General features: G+C 37.1%; 1 protein-coding gene across 1 annotated transcript; it reads right to left on the bottom strand.

Moving 5' to 3' along the window:
• Positions 1-2,924: 2,924 nt before the first annotated feature.
• LOC116583338 (ADP-ribosylation factor-like protein 5A) lies at positions 2,925-9,818 on the bottom strand. Its single transcript, XM_032331429.1, has 2 exons — positions 9,374-9,818; positions 2,925-3,021 (listed from the first exon to the last, which is right to left on the bottom strand). Exons 1-2 carry the CDS (start codon positions 9,793-9,795, stop codon positions 2,925-2,927), a joined length of 519 nt encoding a protein of 172 aa, XP_032187320.1. The 5' UTR covers positions 9,796-9,818.
• Positions 9,819-11,193: the final 1,375 nt, after the last annotated feature.

The raw sequence follows: 11,193 nt of genomic DNA, 5'->3' as shown, positions 1-11,193 counted from the left end.
TTAAAATGAACTTCCTTGTTATGTATGTATTATCAGAAGCAAGGAAATAACATTATTTCTCTACTATTTAGTCATCATCTAGCTTGGTACCATTTGTTTGCTTGATTCCATGTTTTGCTTTTAAATGAACTGAATTAAACTAGATTAAATTTAATAACAGCAAGTCATATAATTTAAATATTAATGCAACTGTAGTATCAATAATCAGGGATTGACATTTTAGTTTTGTTGCACTTCTATCCAAAGGCAATAACCTTTCTGACTGCTTTCTTGTTTTGGCAGTAGAACAGCTGGACTTCCCTCTTTCAAGATGAAAAAAGAAGAAATCGTCTTCCCACTATAATACTAGAAAAAAAGGTAATTAGAATAATTTATCCTGTAATGTTATATATTTGGTTGTTGAAATTTTTTTCAGGTAGAAACAAGTGACGCAATGTTTACTTTATTGGGTATATAAAAAGCTAGACCTGCTGGGTATAGAAAAGTAAGTGACTAAAAGGTGAGAATAGAGGGTGCTAGAGAAATCTGGAGCCATTTTGATTCTAAGAACCAAAGGCAAAAATGAAAAAATGACTAATAAGAAATATAGACTCTCCTATTTTTTAGACTTTTCTACTTTTAGACTATTTTAGTGTAATATTAATCTCATAATAAATTACAGTAGACCTTCTAGCCTCCATGTTGTATGTGAACAACCAAAGCAAAGATATAAATCCTGACTTTTTCTTTTTCACCTATAACAGATGGGATCAATAAACTTTGTCCAAATGGCTTACTAATTTATTTACTTTGCCAAGAAGACAAGTAAGTTTTTTTCAATCTAGTAGTACAATTCATTAATTCAATAATTTGTGGAAAAACCCATTAATATGCTTAGCAAATAATGAGCTGATTTGTAAAAATTATACATTTCCCATCTAGCAGAAGAGTAGCAATGAGTTAGGCAAAGAGAATCACATGGTTTTGTTCATTGAATATGATTTTATTTTAAGAGCATAATGACTCTCAAAATCTATCAATGACATGTCAGAAGGTTACCAGTGGTTTTTTTTTTTTTAGTTTTTTATGGGAGTTTTTAATATAAAACAAGTAATTACTAATAGTGATTTGAAAAAGTATAAGAACATATGAATAAAGCTTAGTAATTTAGAATTTACTTTTGTAAAAGCAAGTTGACAAATATTAAAATGTTATACCTGTATTATGAACATTGTAATATAACACACAACACATCCACTGTTAAGCCCTGATCTCCCATGCCTGACTTGGATTTAGATATTGAATATATTATATATTACAGAAAGAATCTTTTCAAGTTTTGTCAATGCTTGTGGTATATATACTATGATCCTCATCAAAATCTGCATGAGATATAAAAGTCTGGTATTAAAAGCAGTTACTTCTTTTCTTCAGTATTCTACAACATGCCAGTTTGGATCAGCCTTCAGATTTTCAGGGCATGAAACATATACAAAGAGAGCACCCCAAAATACATTTGAACACATTTAGGATAAGTTTGTTTAGAATTCAACAGAAATACCTTCAACCATTGTATTTTCCAATTCAAGTGAAAAAAAAATATCCTAAGCAAACATATTTGGGGCCAAGTTACTTCTCTATAAAAATGATGTATCACGTTTTTCAACTTTTAAACCAAATTCTTAAAAGCATTAAAGTTTGTATTTTATAATTGTCAATGCATTCATGTGGTGTTAGGAAGATAAAAGGAAACATGTAGAAAAAAAATCTCAAACTATCCCAATTCTTAAAATGAGACATTTTCAAATTAAGAAATAACTTTGTTGCTTAGAAAAAAAACTTTACTTTTCATCTCAAACTCACTTTAAATGCTTGATATATAATTCAGTGCTTAAGAAGACCATAGGTAAACTATTTGATTAATATTTATACAGTGATACTTCTCTGGGCAGACATTTTACCCGACAGCTTCCCATTAACATTGGGGAAAAAATCACTTGATAATTTTAATCACAATTAATGATTGACTGATTAATGGATTAACAATATTCTTAGTAATTTAGATGGCATGGATCCAATAAAGGGACCAATATGATAATTGCTCAACATATAATTCTGTCCATTCATAATATTAAGCCAAAAATTTGAAGATACTCTACTCAGCTGGATTATATGCTTTCATGTATATAATTTAATCAACAAAAAATAGGTACACACTGTTGAGCTTTCTCCTTTTCTTTCTTTTCTTTTCTTTTTCTTTTTTTTTTTTTTTAAGAGCAGCCCAATGATCTTGGGGGTTGGTTAGTACAATACAGAGTACACAGGGGGAAAACACAAAATGGCACTTAACAGCAATGCCAGTACTCATCTCATTATGGTCATTAACTAAGGATATTATTACTATTGGTGTTCTTTACTTTTCTTTAGAACATAATCAAAGCCATAAACTGGAATTTGAGCTAGATACACAATACACACAACCTTATGTAAAATACTTCTCATAATTAACATTACATTTTAAAGTATTGGAAATTGAGTATCTCTGCTGATTTGTATTTTGACTTAATGGAACAAAGAGAATACACATTCAACTAAGGAGGGTTATACTGATAATAAAGTTCTTAAAGTGAAAAATGTCTTCTTCTCCCTTTGTGCTTACCACAGGCTACCTGATGTCCTAAGAGGATTCATTATGAGAAAAATGGCAATCACAGCTTTAAAGACCTTGCTTTGGAAGGAACTAATGAGAAAGCAGATTGGAAAGTGAGACTTCATCTTTGTTTTCAAATAAGTAGTCTTAATTTTTCTTCTGATAGTAAAAGTTTAAATCAGTTTATTATAAATATATCTAAAACATTAATTTTTGCAGCTTTCAGGTAAAGACCAGCACTTAGTTTATACAAAGTCTATGAGGAGAGGTCAGTAGATTATCATCTAATCTTAAATCAGGACACAATCCATTCAAGTCCTTGGCATAATCCCTTGCCAGGGAGAGCACAGCATGCCTGGATATGCCACTGTTGATCTTTTTTTTTTAATTTTTTATTTTTTATAAAAATATAATATATTTTTATTCCCAAGAGTACAGGTCTGTGAATCGCCAGGTTTACACACTTCACAGCACTCACCAAAGCACATACCCTCCCCAAGGTCCATAACCCCACCCCCTTCTCCCAACCCCCCTCCCCCCAGCAACCCTCAGTTTGTTTTGTGAGATTAAGAGTCACTTATGGTTTGTCTCCCTCCCAATCCCATCTTGTTTCATTTATTCTTCTACCCACGTAAGCCCCCATGTTGCATCACCACTTCCTCATATCAGAGAGATCATATGATAGTTGTCTTTCTCTGCTTGACTTATTTTGCTAAGCATGATATGCTCTAGTTCCATCCACGTTGTCGCAAATGGCAAGATTTCGTTTCTTTTGATGGCTGCATAGTATTCCATTGTGTATATATACCACATCTTCTTTATCCATTCATCTGTTGAAGGACATCTAGGTTCTTTCCATAGTTTGGCTATTGTGGACATTGCTGCTATAAACATTCGGGTGCACGTGCCCCTTTGGATCACTACGTTTGTATCTTTAGAGTAAATACCCAGTAGTGCAATTGCTGAGTCATAGGGCAGTTCTATTTTCAACATTTTGAGGAACCTCCATGCTGTTTTCCAGAGTGGCTGCACCAGCTTGCATTCCCACCAACAGTGTAGGAGGGTTCCCCTTTCTCCGCATCCTTGCCAGCATCTGTCATTTCCTGACTTGTTGATTTTAGCCATTCTGACTGGTGTGAGGTGATATCTCATTGTGGTTTTGATTTGTATTTCCCTGATGCCAAGTGATATGGAGCACTTTTTCATGTGTCTGTTGGCCATCTGGATGTCTTCTTTGCAGAAATGTCTGTTCATGTCCTCTGACCATTTCTTGATTGGATTATTTGTTCTTTGGGTGTTGAGTTTGCTATGTTCTTTATAGATTTTGGACACTAGTCCTTTATCTGATATGTCGTTTGCAAATATCTTCTCCCATTCTGTCAGTTGTCTTTTGGTTTTGTTCACTGTTTCCTTTGCTGTGCAAAAGATTTGATCTTGATAAAATCCCAATAGTTCATTTTTGCCCTGCTTCTCTTCCCTTTAGCGATGTTCCTAGAAAGATGTTGCTGTGGCTGAGGTCGAAGAGGTTGCTGCGTGTCTTCTCCTCAAGGATTTTGATGGATTCCTTTCGCACATTGAGGTCCTTCATCCATTTTGAGTCTATTTTTGTGTGTGGTGTAAGGAAATGGTCAAATTTCATTTTTCTGCATGTGGCTGTCCAATTTTCCCAGCACCATTTATTGAAGAGGCTGTCTTTTTTCCATTGGACATTCTTTCCTGCTTTGTCGAAGATTAGTTCACCATAGAGTTGAGGGGCTATTTCTGGGCTTTCTATTCTGTTCCATTGATCTATGTGTCTGTTTTTGTGCCAGTACCATGCTGTGTTGATGATGACAGCTTTGTAAGAGACCTTGAAATCTGGAATTGTGATGCCACCAACTTTGGCTTTCTTTTTCAATATCCCTTTGGCTATTCGAGGTCTTTTCTGGTTCCATATAAATTTTAGAATTATTTGTTCCATTTCTTTGAAAAAGATGGATGGTACTTTGATAGGAATTGCATTAAATGTGTAGATTGCTTTAGGTAGCATAGACATTTTCACAATATTTATTCTTCCAATCCAGGAGCATGGAACATTTTTCCATTTCTCTGTGTCTTCCCGAATTTTTTTCATGAGTACTGTATAGTTTTCTGAATATAGATTCTTATCCTCTTTGGTTAGGTTTATTCCCAGGTATCTTATGGTTTGGGGTGCAATTGTAAATGGGATTGACTCCTTAATTTCTCATTCTTCTGCCTTGTTGTTGGTATAGAGAAATGCAACTGATTTCTATACATAGATTTTATATCCTGACACTTTACTGAATTCCTGTACAAGTTCTAGCAGTTTTGGAGTGGAGTCTTTTGGGTTTTCCACATATAGTATCATATCATCTGCGAGGAATGATAGTTTGACTTCTTCTTTGCCGATTTGGATGCCTTTAATTTCCTTTTGTTGTCTGATTGCTGAGGCTAGGACTTCTAGTACTATGTTGAATAGCAGTGGTGATAATGGACATCCCTGCCGTGTTCCTGACCTTAGCAGAAAAGCTTTCAGTTTTTCTCCATTGAGAATGATATTTGCGGTGGGTTTTTCATAAATGGCTTTGATAATATTGAGGTATGTGCCCTCTATCCCTACATTTTGAAGAGTTTTGATCAGGAAGGAATCTGTACTTTTTCAAATGCTTTTTCAGCATCTATTGAGAGTATCCTATGGTTCTTGTTCTTTCTTTTATTGATGTGTTGTATCACATTGACTGATTTGCAGATGTTGAACCAACCTTGCAGCCCTGGAATAAATCTCACTTGGTCGTGGTGAATAATCCTTTTAATGTACTGTTGAATCCTATTAGCTAGTATTTTGGTGAGAATTTACGCATCTGTTTTTATCAAGGATATTGGTCTATAGCTTTCTTTTTTGATTGGATCCTTGTCTGGTTTGGGGATCAAGGTGATGCTGGCCTTGTAAAATGAGTTTGGAAGTTTTCCTTCCATTTCTATTTTTTGGAACAGTTTCCAGAGAATAGGAATTAGTTCTTCTTTAAATTATTGGTAGAATTCACCCGGGAAGCCATCTGGCCCTGGGATTTTGTTTGTTTGGAGATTTTTAATGACTGTTTCAATCTCCTTACTGGGTATGGGTCTGTTCAGACTTTCTATTTCTTCCTGTTTCAGTTGTGGTAGTTTATATTTTTCTAGTAATGCATCCATTTCTTCCAGACTGTCAAATTTGTTGGCGTAGAGTTGCTCATAGTATGTTCTTATAATAGTTTGTATTTCTTTGGTGTCAGTTGTGATCTCTCCTCTTTCATTCATGATTTTATTTATTTGGGTCCTTTCTCTTTTCTTTTTGATAAGTCTGGCCAGGGATTTATCAATTTTATTAATTCTTTCAAAGAACCAGCTCCTACATTTGTTGATTTGTTCTATTGTTTTTTGGTTTCTATTTTATTGATTTCTGCTCTGATCTTTATGATTTCTCTTCTCTGGCTGGGCTTAGGTTTTCTTTCTTGTTCTTTCTCCAGCTCCTTTAGGTGTAGGGTTAGGTTGTGTACCTGAGACCTTTCTTGTTTCTTGAGAAAGGCTTGTACCGCGATATATTCTCCTCTCAATACTGCCTTTGTTGTGTCCTACAGATTTTGAACCATTGTATTTTCATTATCATTTGTTTCCATGATTTTTTTCAATTCTTCTTTAATTTCCTCTTTGATCCATTCATTCTTTAGAAGGATGTTGTTTCGTCTCAATGTATTTGGGTTCTTTCCAAAATTCCTCTTGTGGTTGAGTTCTAGCTTCAGAGCATTGTGGTCTGAAAACATGAAGGGAATGATCCCAATCTTTTGATACTGGTTGAGTACTGATTTAGGACCGAGGATGTGATCTATTCTGGAGAATGTTCCATGTGCACGAGAGAAGAATGTGTGTTCAGTTGCTTTGAGATGAAAAGTTCTGAATATATCTGTGTGTCCATCTGGTCCAGCGTGTCGTTTAAGGCCTTAATTTCCTTGCTGATCTTTTGCTTGGATGATCTGTCCATTTAAGTGAGGGGAGTGTTAAAGTCACCTACTATTATTGTATTATTGTTGATGTGTTTCTTTGATTTTGTTATTAATTTGTTTATATAGTTGGCTGCTCCCACGTTGGGGGCATAGATATTTAAAATTGTTAGATCTTCTTGTTGGACAGACCCTTTGAGTATGATATAGTGTCCTTCCTCATCTCTTATTATAGTCTTTGGCTAAAATATAATTGATCTGATATAAGGATTGCCACTCTTGCTTTCTTCTGATGTCCATTAGCATGGTAAATTCTTTTCCACCCCCTCACTTTAAATCTGGAGGTATCTTCGGGCTTAAAATGAGTTTCTTGTAGGCAATATATAGATTTTTTTTTAATCCATTCTGATACCCTGTGTCTTTTGATTGGGGCCTTTAGCCCATTAACATTCAGGGTAACTATTGAGAGATATGAATTTAGTGCCATTGTATTGCCTTTAAGGTGACTGTTACTGTATATTGTCTCTGTTCCTTTCTGATCTACCACTTGTAGGCTCTCTCTTTGCTTAGAGGACCCCTTTCAATATTTCCTGTAGAGCTGAATTGGTGTTTGCAAATTCTTTCAGTTTTTGTTTGTCCTGGAAGCTTTTAATCTCTCCTTCTATTTTCAATGATAGCTTAGCTGGATATAGTATTCTTTGCTGCATGTTTTTCTCGTTTAGTGCTCGGAAAATATCATGAGCTCTTTCTGGCCTGCCAGGTCTCTGTGGATAAGTCACCTGCCAATCTAATATTTTTACCACTGTATGTTATAGACTTCTTTTCCTGGGCTGCTTTCAGGATTTTCTCTTTGTCACTGAGACTTGTAAATTTTATTATTAGGTGACAGGGTGTGGGCGTATTCTTATTGATTTTGAGGGGCGTTCTCTGAACCTCCTGAATTTTGATGCTCGTTCCCTTTGCCATATTGGGGAAATTCTCTCCAATAATTCTCTCCAGTATACTTTCTGCTCCCCTCTCTCTTTCTTCTTCTTCTGGAATCCCAATAATTCTAATGTTGTTTCGTCTTATGGTGTCACTTATCTCTCAAATTCTCCCCTACTGGTCCAGTAGCTGTTTGTCCCTCTTTTGCTCAGCTTCTTTATTCTCTGTCATTTGGTCTTCTACATCACTGATTCTTTCTTCTGCCTCATTTATCCTAGCAGTAAGAGACTTCATTTTTGATTGCAACTCATTAATAGCTTTTTTGATTTCAACTTGGTTCGATTTTAGTTCTTTTATTTTTCCAGAAAGGGCTTTTATATCTCTTGAGAGGGTTTCTCTAATATCTTCCATGCCTTTCTAGCCCAGCTAGAACCTTGAGAATTGTCATTCTGAACTCTAGATCTGACATATTACCAATGTCTGTATTGATTAGGTCCCTAGCCTTCGGTACTGCCTATTGTTCTTTTTTTTGTGGTGAATTTTTCCGCTTTGTCATTTTGTCCAGATAAGAGTATATGAAGGAGCAGGTAAAATACTAAAAGGGTGACAACAACCCCAGGAAATTATGCTTTAACCAAATCAGAAGAGATCCCAAATCATGAGGGGGGAGAAAGGGGATAAAAAGATGTTCAGGAGGAAAGAAAGAGAAAGAAAAAAAAAAAGAATTAAAAAAAGAAAATGAATAAAGAAAAGTGTAAAAAAGAAAAAATATATATATATATATATATATATATATATATATATATTAGATAAACTAGTTAAAAAACGTTAAAAAATAAAAAGGTAAAAGTTAAAAAAAATTTAGCAGAAGAAGAGAAAAAAATGAAAAAGAAAAAAAAATTAAATGAACTGCATGACTAAAAAAATCACAGGGAGTAAGGGATGAGTTCTGTGCTTTGCTTTCTCCTCCTCTGGAATTCTGCTGATCTCCTTGGTATTGAAACGCACTCCTTGGTAGGTGAACTTGGTCTTGGCTGCGTTTCTTGTTGATCTTCTCAGGGAGGGGCCTGGTGTAGTGATTCTCAAGTGTCTTTGCCCCAGGCGGAACTGCACCACCCTTACCAGGGCTGAGTAATCCGCTGGGGTTTGCTTTCAGGAACTTTTGTTCCCTGAGGGCTTTCCATAGAGTTCTGGAGGACAGGAATACAAATGGCGGCCTCCTGGTCTCCGGCCTGGGGCCCCACTACTCTGTGCGCCCTCAGAGAACAGCGTCCTAAGGACACTGAGGTCAGGAGCCTGACCTCCAGGCGTGCTCCGAGCTCACGGAGCCTGCTACCAGTTCAAGGCAACCCGAGCTGTGAGCTTACTGTTGGCTCTGTCTCTGTAGCTGGCTTCTTCGTTCCTGTGCCCACAAGCTCTGCAACACTCAAACACCCCCCCGATTCTTCTGTGACCCTGCGGGATCTGAGGCCACACTGACCCTGCGTGGGCTTCGCCCCGGTTTAGCCTCTGTAGCGATGTCCGTCAGCAGAACAGACTTTTAAAAGTCCTGATTTTGTGCTCCGTTGCTCCGCTGCTTGCCGGGAGCCGGCCCCTCCCCCTGGGTCTATCTTCCCGTCGCTTTGGATTCACTTCTCTGCCAGTCTTACCTTTCAGAAAGTGGTTGTTTTTCTGTTTCTAGAATTGCTGTTCTTCTCTTAGATCTGCTGATGGATTTGCATGTGTTTGCAATCTTTAGATAAGCTATTTAGCTGATCTCCTGCTAGCTGAAGTAGTCTCAGCCTGCTACTTCTCCGCCATCTTTACTCCTGCCACTGTTGATCTTTAATAGAAGTTAGTTTCAAAAAACTGGGAGATTTCTGCTATAGTCATGCATTCTTTAACATCTTGTTTATTAGCAAAAATCAGCAATCCAGCTTTCTGTACATCCTCATGGGCTAACATTTTATAGAGTTCTTCCCCAGTTACAGATATCTTTTCTCTGTCTGTACTGTCCACAGCAACTATTACAAACTCTGTGTTAGTATAATAAGTGTTCCAAGACCAAAGAGATTCTTGGCCACCAGTATCCCACATTAGAAAACATGTATTATTAATCACTATTTCTTCTACGTTACTTCCTATTGTAGGTGATGTATGTACAACTTCATTCATAGATACTTGGTAAAGGATGGTATTTTTCCCTGCATTATCCAGCCCAACAATGATAATTTTGTGCTCCTGGTGATTGAAGAGTCTCCATATCCTGGTGAAGAGAATTCCCATTCTTGGGCAGCGGACCCCCCTCCAACCACACCGGCTGCCTGGCCTCCCCTGGCTCAGGCTGAAGGGGGCACAACAGACGCACCAGAGCCTCGGCCTCTGCTATTGCTGCTGCTCCGGTGCTGGCCGCCAGACCGCTTCCTGGGAACAGGAAGGAGACCGAAGTCCTAGAGGCCCTGCAGCATGCTAGGCCCCTCCGCTACCACCGCGGCACTCACTTGGCTCACGGACATCGCTGCCTCATCTGCAATGAGCCTCGTGAGCCACCATCCTCTCCTAGTTCCTCTTCCATCGGCTGCCTTACCAGTGGTTCTTAATCTAAATATTTATTAACCCCTCGGAGAGTTTGGAGATGTACAGGGTATTATTCCATAGTCATTGGGAATTAGTATTGGCATTTAATGCTTTAGGGCCAGATGTACTAAAGGCTCTGCAATGCACAATTCAATTTCACACAATGAAGAACTGTGTCTACGCCATGACAAGAATGCCCTCTTGAGAAACACTTTGCTATCATCCTTTTGTTCATCACTCAAATGCCCTACATAGACAATGTTTTTTCAAAGATAATGTAGTTTATTATGCATAGTTCTCTCCAGGTCTATGGGCAGGAATGAGAAGGGGGCAGAATAAAAATAAATGAAAGTTAAAGACCTAGTTAAGGAATCAAGAGACAAAGGATATCTCTGAAAAGAGACTGAGGAGAAAATTCAAAGAAGAAAGACTTCTTGGAGGAACAAGAATGGAGGCAAAAATGTGGGTGGCTACAAATGTCTTAAAACCTGTTATATCCCATAAGGCACAGTGGGGAAACAAAAGTAGGCCAGTATTGGTTGCTCATGCAAACTGAAGGGATGCTAAAGGGAAGATATATGTGCATATGCTTCAATCCACACTCTGTCTCAAATGATTTTTTAGATAACAGAGGAAGTTTATAAATAATATATCATCTTTCTTTAGTCATATTAAGTATATGGTGGAGGTTAGGTTTAGATGTGGGTATTACTCAACCTGTGACTTTTTTCCAATTATTAGTAACAGGCTTAAAACTATAATAACATCTACAGTACAAACAGTGCATTTCTAAAAATAATGCACTTCAGATACTTTCTTAAATGGGCACTCCCACTTCCCATCAAAAATAGCATCTTCATTTTTCAACTTTTAAACCAATGTAAAGAAATTCTCAGGACATAACCAGGTCTCTGGCTAGCTATTTTTTGTTTGTTTGCTTGTTTTGATGCCCAAGTTCTCCTTGTTTCTGCTAGACTATAGCACATTGGAAACCAAGTTCACAAAAGCTCCTTTTTCAGGAATATGAGTTTCCTACATTTACTTGATAATTTTTGTAAGTAAAGAAAGTACAACCATTCCATGAAAACTGACATTTTCAAATGGCTC

Source organism: Mustela erminea, chromosome X (genome assembly GCF_009829155.1).
Source record: "Mustela erminea isolate mMusErm1 chromosome X, mMusErm1.Pri, whole genome shotgun sequence".
In the NCBI taxonomy this organism is placed as follows: domain Eukaryota; kingdom Metazoa; phylum Chordata; class Mammalia; order Carnivora; family Mustelidae; genus Mustela; species Mustela erminea.
The sequence above is the reverse complement of the archived record's forward strand: the minus strand, read 5'-3'. Positions and strand labels throughout refer to the sequence as shown.

Coding starts and splice junctions, on each gene's coding strand:
- LOC116583338 (XM_032331429.1), bottom strand. CDS start 9,795: ATGGGAATTCTCTTCACCAGGATATGGAGACTCTTCAATCACCAGGAG. Junction 3,022..9,373: donor GCAGAAATCTCCCAGTTTTT/TGAAACTAACTT, acceptor TATAAAAAATAA/AAAATTAAAAAAAAAAGATC.